At 52.3% G+C, this 17,951-nt stretch overlaps 1 protein-coding gene across 3 annotated transcripts in view; it reads right to left on the bottom strand.

Annotated features, from left to right (window-relative positions):
* DHX34 (DExH-box helicase 34) overlaps positions 1 to 17,951 on the bottom strand; it is a 163,470-nt gene that overhangs the window by 9,197 nt on the left and 136,322 nt on the right. The window contains exons 1-8 of one of the 3 annotated variants that reach the window (XM_081200172.1): positions 9,982 to 10,030; positions 7,959 to 8,604; positions 6,147 to 6,458; positions 4,661 to 4,918; positions 4,439 to 4,541; positions 3,405 to 3,622; positions 2,362 to 2,536; positions 934 to 1,133 (exon numbers count right to left, since the gene is read on the bottom strand). In XM_081200172.1, the coding sequence (XP_081056298.1) occupies positions 934 to 1,133; positions 2,362 to 2,536; positions 3,405 to 3,622; positions 4,439 to 4,541; positions 4,661 to 4,918; positions 6,147 to 6,458; positions 7,959 to 8,567 (1,875 nt within the window). In that variant the 5' untranslated portion in view covers positions 8,568 to 8,604; positions 9,982 to 10,030. Of the gene's footprint in view, positions 1 to 933; positions 1,134 to 2,361; positions 2,537 to 3,404; positions 3,623 to 4,438; positions 4,542 to 4,660; positions 4,919 to 6,146; positions 6,459 to 7,958; positions 8,605 to 9,908; positions 10,031 to 17,951 lie in introns of those variants that run through there. The other 2 variants (XM_081200171.1, XM_081200170.1) reach the window with 2 other exon arrangements.

Raw genomic sequence — 17,951 nt, 5'->3', positions numbered from 1 at the left:
GTGAGGTCTGACCAGAGCAGAATACAGTGGCACTATTACTTCCCTTGATCTAGATGCTATACTCCTATTGATGCAGCCCAGAATTGCATTGGCTTTTTTAGCTGCCGCGTCACACTGTTGGCTCATGTCAAGTTTGTGGTCAACCAAGACTCCTAGATCCTTTTCACATGTACTGCTCTCAGGCCAGGTGTCACCCATCTTGTATTTGTGCCTCTCATTCCCCCCCCCCCCCAGTGCAATACTTTACATTTCTCCCTGTTAAAGTTCATCTTGTTTGTTTTGGCCCAGTTCTCTAATCTGTCAAGGTCATTTTGAAGTGTGATCCTGTCCTCTGGGGTGTTAGCCACCCCTCCCAGTTTGGTGTCATCTGCAAATTTGATCAGGATGCCCTTGAGTCCATCATCCAAGTCGTTGATAAAGATGTTGAATAAGACTGGGCCCAAGACAGAACCCTGTGGCACCCCACTAGTCACTCTTCTCCATTGATGAGCACCCTTTGGGTTCTCATTATTATGTATGTTTGCAAACGTGGGCAGCATTAAGATAAATTCAGCAGCATAAATAAGTTTTGATGGATGCAATAATGGAACACTGAATGGTTTTAGCTTATGTAAAATATGCAGGGATTTATGATATGCCAAATGAACCATGGAAAGTGAAGAAGGGAAGTCATTGATATTTTAAGGTTACTTAATCGAATATTCTGAAATGCAAAATAGAAAATTTAGTAAAAATTACACAAAACAAAAACCCAAGAAGAGACCCTTTGGATCAGGCCAAAGAGGCCCATCCAGCCCAGAATCCTCTTCTCCCCTTGGCCAAATGCCCCCCCCCCAAACCCAGGATGCCAGATAGACTGCCCCTGGAGCTGGAGGCTCCACCAGAAGAAAAGCTCTTCCCAGATCAGGCCGAGACAGAGCGTTCCTCACCCACCTGCACCCAGGCATCAAAGACGTTGAGCAGCGTCAGGGGGTCTCCCAGGGGGCTCTCCAGGGGCCGGCGGGCCGTGGCGCAGTCCGGGTCGCTGCGCCCGCTGCTGCTGCGCAGGAAGGGGGAGGGCACGCTCAGCGCAGCCGCGACCGAGAGGGTGGGGGCCGCCAGGCCAAAGAGGGTCCCCAGAACCAGCATCTTCCCTGCAGACAAACGGGAGCAGCCTCAGCCAGAGAGCAAGAGCCCCTTCGCCCCCCCCCCCAGGAAGCGCCTCCTCCAACATTCCTCATTTAATCCCCACAAGAACAGCCCTGCAAGGAAAGCCAGGCTGAGAGGCAGTAAGAAACTCATGGCCAATAATTAGGGAAATGTGTAAAATTAGGGAAATGTATAAACTTGAAAAGTATAATAATATAATAGAACATAATATAATACAGTGGTGCCCCGCAAGACGAATGCCTCGCATGACGGAAAACCCGCTAGACGAAAGGGTTTTCCGTTTTTGAGCTGCTTCGCAAGACGATTTTCCCTATGGGCTTGCTTTGCAAGACGAAAACGTCTTGCGAGTGTTCCGATTTTTTTTTGCTTCCCCCCCCCTTTTTCTAAGCCGCTAAGCCGCTAATAGCCTTTTAGCCGCTAATCCGCTAAGCCTTTAATAGCCGCTAAGCCTTTAATAGCCGCTAAACCGCTAATAGCGCTAATCCGCTAAGCCGCTAAGCGGGTTGCTTCGCAAGACGAAAAAACTGCTAGACGAAGAGACTCACAGAACGGATTAATTTCGTCTTGCGAGGCACCACTGTATAATATTTAAGGAATATCTTAAAAATCATACGGATAAGGCAAATCTCCCGACAGATATAGAATGAATCTAGAAAATAGAGAAAATGCATAGCAAAGTCTGGTTAGGGGGGAAAAAAGATTTGGAATAGAAGAAGAATTAAAATGAAATGCATATAAGTGGTAAAATAGCACATTGCGAAGAGTGGGAAGTCAAATGTGTAAGGTGTGTCTACGTTAGGTATATATTAAGGTAATGCATGTAATATATGTTTTGTATATATTGTATTGTTTGAGTGTATTTTAAATGTTATATAATAAATCAAATCAAATCAAATCAAATAAGAAGTTCATGGCTGAGTGGGAGGAATCGAACTCTGGTCTCCCCTGATCTCCGCCTAACCCTCTAACCACACCACCGGCTCTCACCCAGAATAAGATTCCTGGCATGGGGAGGGGGAGAGATGCCCCCGCTTTCAGCCCCCCCCCCCGGGCAGTCTCCCCAAGGCACTCTGTACATGCTCACTCCGAAACGCCACAGCACATAAACCCAAAGCAAAATCAAAAGAGCTGGGCATCCTGCAGAGGCTCCCATGGGTGACTGGCACAGACGCCCCCCCCCCAGTCCATGCGGCCCCCCCTTCCCGGACTCACCAATCACCACGTCGACCGGCAGCTGGGCCAGCAGGCTCCCGATGGGCGTGAGGTTCTCCTCTGGGTCCAGGGCCCCCTGCTGCTTCAGGTAGCGGATGGCCGTCTCCAGGCTGGCTGGTGGGGGGGCCTCCAGGAAGGGGAAGGCGCGGGGGTCGCCCAGCCCCATGCTCTTCATCTGGGGAGGGAACAGAGCCGAGGAGGGAGGCTTCTTCCACCGTCCCCCAATGCCAAATCCCCCCCCAGCAGCAGGACGCAGCCCCTCCTTTCCGACAAAGAATTGCAGAATTGTTGAGCTGGGGGGCCCCCGAGGGTCATCCAGCCCAACCCGCTGCAATCTGCCACCTGACGGGAGACTCGAACCCACGACCCTGAGATGAAGTCTCACGCTCTACCAGCTATGGGGAATGTCGCCTGCCTTCCCACTCGCTATGGGTCAGGCCCACGGCCGGATTTAGGCATCAGCTCAACAAGCTCTAGCTTAGGGCCTCACTCTCTTGGGGGCCCCAAAAAAAAATTAAGGGGAAAAAACTGGATGTACTTTTCCAAAATATAAGATAATATGCTATTTTGGTTTTAAAATCCAAATGCGATTTTGGTTTTAAACGCAGTGTAAGGTAGTCTCTGGGACGTGGGTGGTGCTGTGGGTTAAACCACTGAGCCTAGGACTTGCCGATCGGAAGGTCGGCGGTTCGAATCCCCACAACGGGGTGAGCTCCCGTTGCTCGGTCCCTGCTCCTGCCAACCTAGCAGTTCGAAAACATGTCAAAGTGCAAGTAGATATATAGGTATCACTCTGGCGGGAAGGTAAATGGCATTTGGCGGGAATGGTAAATGGTTCGCCAGAAGCGGCTTAGTCATGCTGGCCACATGACCCAGAAGCTGTCAGTCTGACATCAATACCAGGGAAGATTCTGGAGGAGAATCCTAATTGATGCTGTTAATTTAAATCTGTAACGTGAAATTTAATTTAAAAAAAGATTTTAACAGAAGGTGGGTCCCAGCCCCCCGGAGCGAAGGGGTTGGTGCCCCCTGCCTCTGCCCACCTGGAGGACGAGGGCGTCGAGCGCCACCCGCTGGATCTCTGGCACGGGGTAGGGGGCGAAGGCGTCGTAGTCGGACTCGGCGTAGAGGCGGAAGCAGACGCCCGGCCCCGTCCGGCCCGCCCGGCCCTTGCGCTGCTCGGCGCTGGCGCGGCTGATCCAGAACTCCTGCAGCCGCTGCAGCTTGGCTTTGGGGTCGTAGCTCAGCTCCTTCACCTTCCCTGACAGAGAGAGACCAGGAAGAGGGGGCCCCTTGCCCCATAAGTCACATTAACCTGGGGGCAGCTGACATGCCAGCCTATTTAATAACTGTTAATGGAGAAATCTGAGGGCTCCCTTGGACAAAAAAACAAGGACCCCAGCCAGGAAGACCAGAGCAAAACAGCAGCCAGTCGGCTTGGTCTTGATTGAAGACTGTGGCCACAGGACTCCCACCTGCCACCAGGTGGAACAAGATGGAAGCCCGGAACAAAAGAGAACCCAAACTTTTACTAGTTTCTAATCCCCATGTTGACAGGACGCGGGTGGCGCTGTGGGTTAAACCACAGAGCCTAGGACTTGCTGATTGGAAAGTCGGTGGTTCGAATCCCCGTGACGGGGTGAGCCCCCATTGTTCAGTCCCTGCTCCTGCCCACCTAGCAGTTCGAAAGCACGTCAAAGTGCAAGTAGATAAATAGGTCCCGCTCCAGCGGGAAGGTAAACGTTGACTCCGTGCGCTGCTCTGGTTCGCCAGAAGCGGCTTAGTCCTGCTGGCCACATGACCCGGAAGCTGTACGCCGGCTCCCTCGGCCAGTAAAGCGAGATGAGCGCTGCAACCCCAGAGTTGGCCACGACTGGACCTAATGGTCAGGGGTCCCTTTACCTTTACCTGTTTGACTATTGATTCAAAACCCCAAAATATACTTTATATAATTGACTTTTTGTTTCCATTCTTTGTATACTGTATTGTTGCATTATTGCTGATGCCAATAAAGATTCGTTCATTCATTCAAACCGGCTGCCCCCCAGAGCCCGGGGCAGAAGCGGCCGCCCCTTACCCGAGTCCACGACGAACCGGACGCCGTCGATGGTCACTGAGGTCTCGGCGATGTTGGTGGAAACGATGCACTTCCGGACTCCTGGGGGGGGCAAGTCGAATACCTGCAAGGCAAGAGAGCGTTCCGTATCTCCAGGGCCCACGGGGAACGACCCATGTGTGCCAAGGGAGCCTCTTTCTGGGAGGCTGGGAGGGGCAGACCCCCAAAAGAAGCCCCACCCACCTTGTCCTGCTCGGCCACGGACAGGGTGCTGTGGAGAGGGAGAACCACCCAGCGCTGGGTGTGGGTGGCGTAGGTCTGCGCCGCCTCCACGACAGCCCCGATCTCGGCCACCCCACTGAGGAAGACCAGCAGGTCGCCCCTCTCCTCGGGGGGGTACTTGTGGTCGATGGACTGCAGCACCCGCAGGAAGGGGCGGGGGTCCAGCCTCTCCTTGCGCCCGCTAGCGCCCTCCTCGGGGCGGGGGGGCTCGTACAGGACCTGTGCAAGGGGGCAAGGAGAGAGGAGGCAAGCCGTGAGATGCTGCCGGCCTGGGATGGCCCTGCCTGGCCCTTCCCCAGCCAGGCAGCTGTTCCTTCCCTTCATAGCCCATCTCCAAGGAGCTCAAGGGGGGGCATGCTCCCCTCCTCGTGGAATCCCCAGCACAATAACAACTCTGCAGAGGCAGCATGCCCAAATGGGTGGATCTGAGCCCAGGCCTCCGGCGCTCTTAACCACGACACAACCACTGCCGCACACCGCAAGTTTCTAGCCCTCAACGTTACAGAAGTGGAGCTGGGGAAACACAGGGGCGGTTTCCGGAGATAGGGCACAAATTAGGAAGTTGTGGAAGGGGCAGTCAAAGGGCGAGGGTTCGAGGAAAGAGAGCAAAAACTCACACCCACACCCACACACATGAATAACTGAGAATTGTGCAACTGGAAGGGAACCAAAAGTCATCTAGCCCTGGGAATGCATGGGCCTTATAAGAAACTGGAGTGAAAATACGCCCCAGCATTCTCCGGGCACGGCCTTTTCCTGCCTTCCTTTGCTGTCCCATCACTCTCTGAATTCCAGGGTCTCCTGCAAGAGAACCCCCCCCCAAAAAAAGAGGGGGGGCAGGGCCTGTTCAGAGCACCTGGTCCCCAGGCATCATCATCATCATCATCATCATCATCATCATCATCATACAGTGGACGCTTGGGTTGTGAACGTGATCCATGTGGGAGGCACGTTCGCAACCTGCAGCACAGCGTCTGCGTACACGCGGGTCGCGATTCGGTGCTTCTGCACATGCACAAAGCGCATTTTAGTTCTTCTGTGCATACGCGAGCGCCGGAACCCAAAGTAACCTGTTCCAGTACTTCCGGGTTCAGCGCGGTGTGCAACCCAAAATCGCGCAACCTGAAGCGTCTGTAACCCGAGGCATGACTGTAATAATAATAATATTTATACCCCAGCCACTCTGGGCGGCTCCCAATAAAATATTAAGAACACAATAAATACATCAAACTTTAAAACTTCCCTAAACAGGACTGCCTTCAGATGTCTTCTAAAAGTCAGATAGTTGCTTATTTCCTTGACATCTGATGGGAGGGTGCCACCACCGAGAAGGCCCTCGGAGCTGGACCCCGGTGCCCGGGGTGGAGACACTCCTTCAGGGATACTGAGGCAAATGAGCCACAGATCCGCCCCCCCACCCCCCACTCCCATCCGGGCTCCCCCTCACCGTGATGGGGAAGAGCCGGCCGGGGACCTGCACCACGGGGGCCCCCCCAAAGTAGTCCGCGAAGAGGCGGATGTTGATGGTGGCCGACATGAGCACCAGCTTGAGGTCGGGGCGGGCGGGCAGGATCCTGCGCAGGACGCCCAGGAGGAAGTCGCTGTGCAGGTGGCGCTCGTGGACCTCGTCCGCAATCAGCACCCGGTAGCCGGGCAGGGAGGGGTCGCGCTGGGCCTGCCGCAGGAGGAGCCCCTCCGTCAGGAAGACGATCCGCGTGGCCGGCGAGCGAGTGCTCTCAAAGCGGATCTGGTAGCCAACCTGCAGGGGGGGGGGAGAGGGGGTCAGCACCCAGGAAGGCCAGAAGGAGGGAGGGAGGGAGGGAGGGGCTTGTCTAGGGGGGGCACACAAGACCCCCAGGGACTCACCAGCTCCACAGGCAAAGCACTTTCAACAACCTCGTCGGCCCATGAGCAGGGCTGGATCAGGCCAATGCCCATCTCACCCAGCCCCCTGTCCTCACCAGTCTGGAAGCATTGGTGCCTCTGACAGCAGGCACTCTGCCCATGCTCATGGGTCCTCATGCTCCCCAGCTCCAACCCTCTTCCTTTTTTTTATAAATCATTTTTATTAACTTTTCCATTTTAACAATCCAATCAAATCACATTAAATATTCCAAATTCTACATATGCATATGAAATAATCCAAATATTCTGCCGAATGATCATTTTTTTATTGGGACTTCCCATGCTTCAAGTTCGGGGGGAGGGCTGATCATCTCATATCTCTACTGCTTTTGAGAGTCCTTTCTAATAGTTCCTATAAATCTTCCTGTTAACCTCCATCCCTCTTCCAAAAGCCCACCTGAAACCCCCTGGACGTGATGCAGTAGAGGAAAGGGCGCTCTGCCTATGCTCAGGATAAGGTAAACTTTATTCGCATTAGCCAACGGCCACAGCAACATAAAACAAGCAATATATACAAATAAAATATATACAAATAAAATAGACAGCAATGGGTAAAAAGGGCAAACCAATGGCCAAGATTATTGTTCAGATAGCGGCCCTTAATCTCACTGCACCCTCGATCAACCTAGCAACCTTTGCTGATGTCTGATCATTTTGATCTGATAACAGAAAGAACAACGTGGCCTCAGATGGGCGGCCTGGGAGGGTGAGCAGGAGTGGGGTGATGATCTCCTTCCTCAGATCTTTATTGTTAGGGGGCAGGACAGGAGAACATGAGCCACTGTTTCCAGGCTGCCATCTCCACAGGGTCAGAGTCGTTTCTCAGTTGGACTCTTTTGGGATCTGCCCCCAAGTACGGCAGAGGGCATCGCATCCAGTCTGGCCAGTGCGAAGGCATGTCTGTATTTTGGGATAGTTAATTTATACAAATAAGGTGCCAGGGAATCAAGCTGAGAAGGGGGGGAAAGGCATACGAAGGACAGAGTTTCTTTATAATGGCCAGATTGATCTGTTGCTCCTAAGTCCTTCAGGCGCTGTCCAATTAGCCTTTTTGCTTTAATAAAGGCCGTCATGAGAAGCTGATGTGGGTGGAGTCACGTTTCTAGATCAGAACCTGATAAATTGTATTTTTAGAGAAAGAAATCTATTCAAAAATGAAAGGATAGAGCTACTAATTTTGGGAAACAGAGCAGCGATAGCTCCCCTCGTGGGCCCCAGGGGTGACAGGAGGCTAGGAAGGGAGGATCAAAAAGGAAAAAACCCTAAACAACAAAACAGATCCCAAATGAGCCAGCCGGACCATCACAAACAAGATCCATCCATTTTAAAAATGAAAGATACCTCCTAGGCTCACCTGATCTCCGTACTGCTGGAGGCTCTCGTAGGCCACCCTCTGAGCCAGCGCCACGCAGGCCAGGCGCCGGGGCTGGGTGCAGGCCACGTGGCTGTAGCCGGCGGCCAGCAGGTACTGGGGCACCTGGGTGGACTTGCCGCAGCCCGTGTCCCCGGCCACCACCACCACCTGCCCGCTCGCCACGGCCGCCAGCAGCCGCTCCCGGTAGCGCGCAATGGGCAGGGCGGCGCGCTCCCGCTGCAGCCGCGCCAGGCGGGAGAAGCTCTGCTTCTGGCCAAAGTCCCAGAAGTGCGCCAGGGCCGCGCGGAACTCCCGCAGGCGCTCGGGGGCCACGCCAGACACCTCCCGATGCGGCGCCCGCAGGTTGGCGCGCAGCCGGGGGTCGTAGGGCCGCGGGGGGCCCGTCGTCGCCGCCCCGGGGCCGGTCTCAGCCAAGGGGGCTCCTTCCCGAGGCTCCTTCGCACCGGGGAAGCGCCGCCGTCGAAGCCGCTCAAAGAAGGTCCAGAACTGGGCGCGCTCATTGGCGTTCACGTGGGGCAGGTATAGCTCCTCCAGGCGGGCGCGGAGGGCCGGGCAGCCCCAGGGCCCCTCGGGGGGCTCTGACGACATCCTGGATCTCTTCTCGCAGGTGCCCGGGAGGATGAACCTGGAATAATAATAAGAATGATAAAATTTAATAATAATAATAATAATAATAATAATAATAATAATAATAATAATATATTTATACCCTGGCCATCTGGCTGAGTTTCCCCAGCCACTCTGGGCGGCTCCCAATCGAGTGTTAAAACAATACAGCATTAAGTATTAAAAACTTCCCTAAACAGGGCTGCCTTCAGATGTCTTTTAAAGATAGGATAGCTGCTTGTTTCCTTCACATCTGGTGGGAGGGTGTTCCACAGGGCGGGCACCACCACCAAGAAGGCCCTCTGTCTGGTTCCCTGTAACCTCACTTCTCGCAGGGAGGGAACCGCCAGCAGGCCCTCGGAGTTGGACCTCAGTGTCCGGGCTGAAGGATGGGGGTGGAGACGCTCCTTCAAGTCTACTGGACCTTTGAGGCCATTTAGGGCTTTCTAGGTCAGCACCAGCACTTTGAATTGTGCTTGGAAACATCCTGGGAGCCAATGCAGGTCTTTCAAGACCGCTGTTATGTGGTCTTGCTCCCAGTCACCAGTCTAGCTGCCGCATTCTGGATTAATTGCAGTTTCCAGGTCACCTTCCAAGGTAGCCCCACGTAGAGCGCATTGCAGTAGTCCAAGCGGGAGATAACCAGAGCATGCACCACTCTGGCCAGACAGTCCGCGGGCAGGGAGGGTCTCATCCTGCGTACCAGATGGAGCTGGGAGACAGCTGCCCTGGACACCAAATTGACCTGTGCCTCCACGGACAGCTGTGAGTCCAAAATGACTCCCAGGCTGCGCACCTGGTCTTTCAGGGGCACAGTTACCCCATTCAGGACCAGGGAGTCCTCCACACCTGCCCGCCTCCTGTCCCCCCAAAACAGTCCTTCTGTCTTGTCAGGATTCAGCCTCAACCTGTTAGCCGCCATCCATCCTCCATCCGCCTCCAGGCACTCACAAAGGACCTTCACTGCCTTCACTGGTTCTGATTTGAAAAAGAGGTAGACCTACTCAGGTCAGGAAGGTAGCCATGTTGGTCTTACGCAGTCGAAATATATTTAATTTTTTAAAAAAAATGTCCAGGAGCTCCTTAGAGGCCAACAAACTTTTAGTTTCATATTTTTATATATATTATTATTTATGGGTTTCCCCAGCCACTCTGGGCGGCTTCCAACAAAATATTAAAATACAATAATTCACCAGAGATTAAAAGTTTCCCTAAACAGGGCTGCCTGGAAGGGGCGGGAAGCGGCAGGCTCGTGAGAACCGACGGACACGCATCCGGGAAAACTCCCGACTCCTCCCTCTCCCCTCCCCTCTGGCCACCCACCGGCTGGAGACCCTTCCCCGGACGCTTCCCCCCCCGTCCTGCCCGCACCCCCGCATTCCCACGTTCTCTTTACACGCGTCTCCCTTGCCTCGGCGAGTCGAGGAGGGCAGGCTGGCGGCTGAGCATGCGCAGTCGCTCGTGGCGGACGAGCATGCGCAGGACGGGCCGCCGACGCTCCCGGCGCGCGTCATGCCCGCTTCCCGTAGCCTATAGATCTAGAAGCCGGGTAGAGGAGCGCGCCCACGGGCAACTGCCGGGCTCCTCGGGAGACTTCGTGGATGCTTCGCTGGCGGGCTCTGCTCGGTGCAGACGGGCGCTGTGCACGTGAAGCCCCAGGGCTAGACTGGGGCTGGGGGCGCGTGCAGGGGGGGGGGCTTGATCAGAGAGGCTTCTGCCCAAGGGAGCCCCCTTTGACCGCGCCTGAGGCTCAAACCAAAGAGACGGGGCGGAGAGATGCGACGGGGCGGGCAAGGAGCCTGGCAGGCAGCCCGGACAACCGAAGCCTGTTTTCGGGTGCCCCAAAGGCCAACTGGGGAGAATCGCCTGCATTTTGGGGAATCCGCGGACCGCCCTGCTGCAGGAGTGTCCGCAGATGGCAGTGACAAACCTAGACAGCATCTTCAAAAGCAGAGACATCACCTTACCAACAAAGGTCCTTATAGTTCAAGCTCTGGTTTTCCCAGTCGTGATGTATGGAAGTGAGAGCTGGACCATAAAGAAGGCTGATCGCCAAAGAATTGATGCTTTGGAATTCTGGTGCTGGAGGAGACTCTGGAGAGTCCCATGGACTGCAAGAAGATCCAACCTCTCCATTCTGAAGGAAATCAGCCCTGAGTGCTCCCTGCAAGGACAGATCGTGAAGCTGAGGCTCCAAGACTTTGGCCACCTCATGAGAAGAGAAGACTCCCTGGAAAAGACCCTGGTGCTGGGAAAGATGGAGGGCGCAAGGAAAAGGGGGCGACAGAGGATGAGATGGTGGGACAGTGTTCTCAAAGCTACCAGCATGAGTCTGACCAATCTGCGGGAGGCAGTGGAAGACAGGAGGGCCTGGCGTGCTCTGGTCCAGGGGGTCACGACTAAACGACCAAACAACAAGATGGCAATAGGAGCAACGCCCTGCCCCCTTGCAGGGCTGTTGTGGGCATATTTACATATCAGCTCCAGCTTAGGGCCCCACTCTCTTGGGGCCCCCAGAAAATTAAAGAAAACAAAACTGGATGTACATTTCCAAAATCTAAGATGAAAAACAAATAAAATAAAACCTACATACAGCAACAGTGCTTTGTGTTGTGTGGACTCCTATGATGTACATATTTTGTGATGTGCAAATGGTTTTAGATACCTATGAGGTCCATAAATTACCATATAGCATACAGTGGTACTTCAGGTTACAGACGCTTCAGCTTACAGACACTTCAGGTTACAGACTCCACTAACCCAGAAATATTACCTCGGGTTAAGAACTTTGGTTTAGGATGCTTCAGGCGGCGGCAGCAGGAGGCCCCATTAGCTAAAGTGGTGTCTCAGGTTAAGAACAGTTTCAGGTTAAGAACAGACCTCTGGAACAAACTAAGTTCTTAACCCGAGGTACCACTGTATATTCATCACAAAAAAACCGCAACCATTTGTTGCTGACAAAGGACAGATGGACATATAAAGGGAACCATTACCTTCAGGAGCTGAGGGCCGCATCAAACCTGAATGCGGCCCTGGTTGTGGGAATGTTGTGGCTAGTAGGAGAGGATATATTGATTTAATAGTATCCTTCCTCACTCTTGCTGGTGAGTCAGCACAGAATACAACACAGAATTAGAGATCTGGAGCTCTTCTTGGAAGCAACAGAGCACACCGTCTCCACCAAGAAGGAGACAGGGGACTCCCCTGAGAAGGAGGCTAGTTCACCAACACAGGAGCCAGATATATGGAGAAACGTGACTCAAAGAAGTAGGAGGCCCAGGGTTCACTCTGATTGTTTAGAAATACACAATCGCTTTGAGGTCCTCTCCCCTAGCATGGAAGACGAAGAGCAGACTCCATTTGAGGATCTCTCCCTCATTACAGTCGATCAGGTATATGAAGACGAGCAGCAAAGTCAGTCCTCAGGGAATGTGCAGGCAACCTTGGAACGGACAGCTCACGGAAGAACCCCGACCAAACCTAAGAGGAGGCGTGTAGTGGTGATAGGGGATTCCCTACTGAGGGGAACAGAAGCAGTGATCTGTGGGCCTGACAAGATGTCTCGGGAAGTGTGCTGTCTCCCCGGTGCTAAGATCCAAGATGTAACTGAACGACTGCAAGGAATCATAAAACCCACTGACAAATACCCCTTCCTCTTGGTTCATGTGGGAACCAATGGCACTGCAAGCAATAGCCTCCAGAAGATCAAAAGAGACTACGAGGCTCTGGGCAGGAAATTGAAGCAACTAAATGCACAAATTGTCATCTCATCTGTCCTCCCAGTTGAACGACGTGGCCCAGGGAGAGAGGGAAAAATTGTGGAAGTGAACAGCTGGCTTCGCAAATGGTGTAAACAGGAACGGTTTGGATTCTTAGATCACGGACTGCAGTTTCTTGAAGATGGACTTCTGGCAAGCGATGGGCTGCACCTCACAACGGTTGGGAGAAATGTTTTTGCCAAAAATCTCAGAAACCTCATCAGGAGGGCTTTAAACTGACTAATGTGGGGAAGGGAGACAGTGCTCCTGAAGGTAGGAGTCTATCAATTGATGAAGATGATCATCCAAATGTCACAGACCAAATGGAGCAAACAGCACGCAGACCTAGTGGTGGGAGGAAAAAATCCTTAAATTAGAAAACTAGCATCTAGATCAAGGGAAGTAATAGTGCCACTGTATTCTGCTCTGGTCAGACCTCACCTGGAGTACTGTGTCCAGTTCTGGGCACCACAATTCAAGAAGGACACTGACAAACTGGAACGTGTCCAGAGGAGGGCAACCAAAATGGTCAAAGGCCTGGAAACGATGCCTTATGAGGAACGGCTAAGGGAGCTGGGCATGTTTAGCCTGGAGAAGAGGAGGTTAAGGGGTGATATGATAGCCATGTTCAAATATATAAAAGGATGTCACATAGAGGAGGGAGAAAGGTTGTTTTCTGCTGCTCCAGAGAAGCGGACACGGAGCAATGGAGCCAAACTACAAGAAAGAAGATTCCACCTAAACATTAGGAAGAACTTCCTGACAGTAAGAGCTGTTCGACAGTGGAATTTGCTGCCAAGGAGTGTGGTGGAGTCTTTAAGCAGAGGCTTGACAACCATATGTCAGGAGTGCTCTGATGGTGTTTCCTGCTTGGCAGGGGGTTGGACTCGATGGCCCTTGTGGTCTCTTCCAACTCTATGATTCTATGATTCTATGATTCAACCCCCAGTGTATAGCAGGAAGCTAGGTGGTAGATTCATTTGAATCTCTTTGCTTAAGCAATCCAGTCTGGCTTTGTCCAGATTGGGTTATTCCTAGTAATTTCCCCTGTTATTCCTCCTAAACAGAATAAAGACACAACGATCTTCTTTATAAATAATAGGAGGTTTACTCACATCCAGTTCACAGTTGGATCCCTGAAGGCTTAAACTTGTAGTTACAGAAGAGAGTTTATCCCATATGAGGACTGAGCCCATGTGTTGCTGGCTGAGAGCCAGCAGACAGCAAAAGACATCTGTACTGTACAGTGGTACCTCTGGTTGTGAACGGGATCCGTTCTGGAGCCCCATTCACAACATGAAAAGAGCGCAACCCGCAACGGCGCATCTGCGCACACGCGTGTTGTGATCTGTGCATGCACGTGATGTCATTTTGTGCTTCTGTGCATGTGCAAGCAGCGAAACCCGGAAGTAACCCTTTCCAGTACTTCTGGGTCGCCACGGGACTTATCCTGAAAGAACATAACATGAAGCGGAGATAAATTGAGGTATAACTGTATCAGAATGAACCTGTTGCAGGAACCCCCCCCCCCAATCATTCAGTTTGTACAAACTCCACACACACACACACATGACATACGCTACACTTCTGTTATAAATTCATAGAAAATCAACCATACATCGGATTTGCACTGTTCCACTTTTATTTTACTCCATGAAGGAAGGACTACAAAATGGGGAAGGTTTGATACAGGGCAGCCATAATCCCTTCAGCATCCCAGCACATCCACAGGAGCCCTGCCCAGTTGCTATGCCAACCCTGATGGTCCCAGACAGAAGACCATCAAGATCACAAAGAACTTGCATATGGGGGTGGATTCAACATGGACTAGAACAGAGTACAATAATCAGATCTTCCCTCTGGGGGCAGGAAACTGGAAACTCCCCTTTGTCTCCTGGAAGTGACTCATGGGCAGGGGGAAAGGAGGAACCAGCCAGGTGACAGGACACTCAGGTTACCACCACAACTCCTCCCTCAACCCCTCCTTTCTGTGATGTGTCAATGATGTAGACATGATGTAGTTATGATGTAATCTTAGGGGTGTAGCATGGGGGATTAGTAGCTAATAAAAGTTGGGGTCTTCTTTTGTTCTGGGCTTCCATCTTGTTCCACCTGGTGGCAGGTGGGAGTCCTGTCACGACAGTCTTCAGTAAATACCAAGCCGACTGGCTGCTGTTTTGCTCTGGTATTTCTGGCTGGGGTCCTTGTTTTTTTGTCCAAGGGAGCCCTCGGATTTCTCTGCTAACAAAACGAAGAAGAAGAACAAGAAGGGCAACAAGGGAAGATGGCTGTGTGACCCAGAGACAGAAATGGCTGCTCCAGCACCCGGAGGCGGCACACATGCTGTGCCCCTCACTAGCGTGAGGAAAGATCATCTTTAATCAGTATATCCTCTCCTCCTATCCGCAACATTCCCAGGGAAAGGGTGGCCCCTGGCTCTTTCTGACCAAGGGGACGCCAGAGCCAGTTCCCCAGGTGCCTCACCTTTCTCAGGTGTGCACCTGCAGCCCCTTTTTCGCATGTGAAGAGGACGGCTGGACCCTCTCCACCGGGGGGGGGGGGTGCCTGACAGGCTTCCTAAGAACTGCTGCTGCTGCTGCCCAGCAAGGACTGGGATACTGGGGGGGGGAGTTGTGTCGGGGGGGGGGGTTGCTTTTATTGATATTAATTTTTGTATCTTTATTTTTATGTGGAAATTGTTCAGGTTGGTTTTGTAGTCTTTGATGTGTTTTATTCATTTTTATGACTACAGTCATACCTCATGTTACGTTTGCTTCATGTAACGTTCTTTCAGGATACATCCCACGGCGACTCAGAAGTACCGGAAAGGGTTACTTCCGGGTTTTGCTGCTTGCCCATGCACAGACGCGCAAAATGACGTCACGTGCATGCGCAGAAGCAGCAAATCGCAACCCGCACATGTGCAGATGCGCCGCTGCGGGTTGTGCTCTTTTCATATTGCGAACGGGCCTCCGGAACGGATTCTGTTCGCAACCAGAGGTACCACTGTACTTTGCTATGTTTGTAAATATGTAAATCTTTTCAGATTGTAAGCCGCCTTGAGCGTTGTTTAAACTATGGAAAGGCAGCATACAGGTCAAATGGTGGTGGTGGTGGTGGTGGTGATGGTGATGGCATCTGGACTAGGGGGGCTGGGGGGGGGGAGACCAGGGCTTTTCTCCCCCTGGGAAGGCAGTTTGGGTGACTTCATGTGCGTGGATAGAGTGAAGCCTCCATTTCCTGCCACAACAGCAAAAGAAGAAAATAGATTCTCCTGCCTCATCAAAACAGGCCTCTGAAAAAGAGGAAATATTCTGTGGTGACGTGACTCTCGGCTGAACTTCTCCACAGCAGAAACGACACCACACACCCAGAGTGGCACCCAGAGCGACCACACCAGTTGCACTCCCCTATCCAGGGCCGCCGTCTCCAAGCTTCATCTGGTACTCAGGATGAGACCCTCCCTGCCTGTAGACTGTCTTATCAGAGTGGCGCATGCTCTAGTTATCTCCTGCTTGGACTACTGCCATGTGCTCCCTTGGAAGAACTACAACTAATCCAGAATGTGGCAGCTAGACGGGTGACTGGGAGCAGCCGCTGAGACCACATAACACCAGTCCTGAAAGACCTACATTGGCTCCCAGGACATTTCCAAGCACAATTCAGAGTGTTGGTGCTGACCCTGAAAGCCCTAAATGGCCCAGTAGACCTGAAGGAGCATCTCCACCCCCATCGTTCTATCCAGACACTGAGGTCCAGCTCCAAGGGCCTTCTGGCGGTTTCCTCCCTGTGAGAAGTGAGGTTACAGGGAACCAGGCAGACGGCCTTCTTGGTGGTGGCACCCGCCCTGTGGAACGCCCTCCCATCAAACGTCAAGGAAATAAGCAACTATCTCACTTTTAGAAGACACCTGAAGGCAGCCCTGTTTAGGGAAGTTTTTTAATGTCTGGCATTTTAATGTAGTTTTGATCTTTGTCGGAAGCCGCCCAGAGTGGCTGAGGAAGCCCAGTCAGATGGGCAGGGTACAAATAAATTATTATTATTATTATTATTATTATTATTATTATTATTATTATTACTACTACTACTACTAAGTCCACCTCTGATCAGAGGAAACAGTGCTTCTGAGCCCCAGTTGCTGTTGAAACCACAGGAGGGGTTGGATCCTGCTTGCAGCTTTCCCTCGAGGGGCCTCTGTTCAGCCACTATGAGACCAGGAGGTGGACTAGAGGGTCGCAGCTCTTTTCCTGTTCTTCTGCAGAACGAGGGGTGTGAGGAACCTGCCTTTGTCACGGGAACCTTGGTGCATCTCAGGGGATGTGGGCCCCACGAGGCCCCCAGAGACATCTTGCCTGCCCCACTCTGACCCTCTTGCTACCCAGCATGACCCCAGGCATCCTGGCTTGGACTGGAGGAGAAGAAGAGTGAGGCGGAAATGCCTGGCCAACTCTGGGGTAAGAGGCTCAAAGAGAGGCAGCGGTGGTGCAGTGGTTAGAGGGTGGGACTGGGATCTGGGAGAGACGAGGGTTCAAACCCTTGGATGATGGACTCAAGGGCATCCTGATCAAATTTGCAGATGACCCCAAACTGGGAGGGGTGGCTAACACCCCAGAGGACAGGATCACACTTCAAAACGACCTTGACAGATTAGAGAACTGGGCCAAAACAAACAAGATGAACTTCAACAGGGAGAAATGTAAAGTATTGCACTTGGGCAAAAGAAATGAGAGGCACAAATACAAGATGGGGGACACCTGGCTTGAGAGCAGTACATGTGAAAAGGATCTAGGAGTCTTGGTTGACCACAAACTTGACATGAGCCAACAGTGTGACGCGGCAGCTAAAAAAGCCAATGCAATTCTGGGCTGCATCAATAGGAGTATAGCATCTAGATCAAGGGAAGTAATAGTGCCACTGTATTCTGCTCTGGTCAGACCTCACCTGGAGTACTGTGTCCAGTTCTGGGCACCACAATTCAAGAAGGATGCTAACAAACTGGAACGTGTCCAGAGGAGGGCAACCAAAATGGTCCAAGGCCTGGAAAGGATGCCTTATGAGGAACGGCTAAGGGAGCTGGGCATGTTTAGCCTGGAGAAGAGGAGGTTAAGGGGTGATATGATAGCCATGTTCAAATATATAAAAGGATGTCACATAGAGGAGGGAGAAAGGTTGTTTTCTGCTGCTCCAGAGAAGCGGACACGGAGCAATGGATCCAAACTACAAGAAAGAAGATTCCACCTAAACATTCGGAAGAACTTCCTGACAGTAAGAGCTGTTTGACAGTGGAATTTGCTGCCCAGGAGTGTGGTGGAGTCTCCTACTTTGGAGGTCTTTAAGCAGAGGCTTGACAACCATATGTCAGGAGTGCTCTGATGGTGTTTCCTGCTTGGCAGGGGGTTGGACTCGATGGCCCTTGTGGTCTATTCCAACTCTATGATTCTATGATTCTGTGAAACCCACCAACTCGGCCCTGAAGCTCCCACCGGCTGACCTGGGGGCCAGTCCATGTCTTCTCCTTGCAAGGTTGTTGTGGGGATTAAACAAGGAGAGGGCGGAACCTTGAGCTCATGAACAGAAATAAACAAGAAGAGCTCTCACCTGAGCCTCG

This window comes from Podarcis bocagei (genome assembly GCF_964188305.1).
Source record: "Podarcis bocagei genome assembly, chromosome: 7".
Classification (NCBI taxonomy): Eukaryota; Metazoa; Chordata; class Lepidosauria; order Squamata; family Lacertidae; genus Podarcis; species Podarcis bocagei.
The sequence above is the reverse complement of the archived record's forward strand: the minus strand, read 5'-3'. Positions and strand labels throughout refer to the sequence as shown.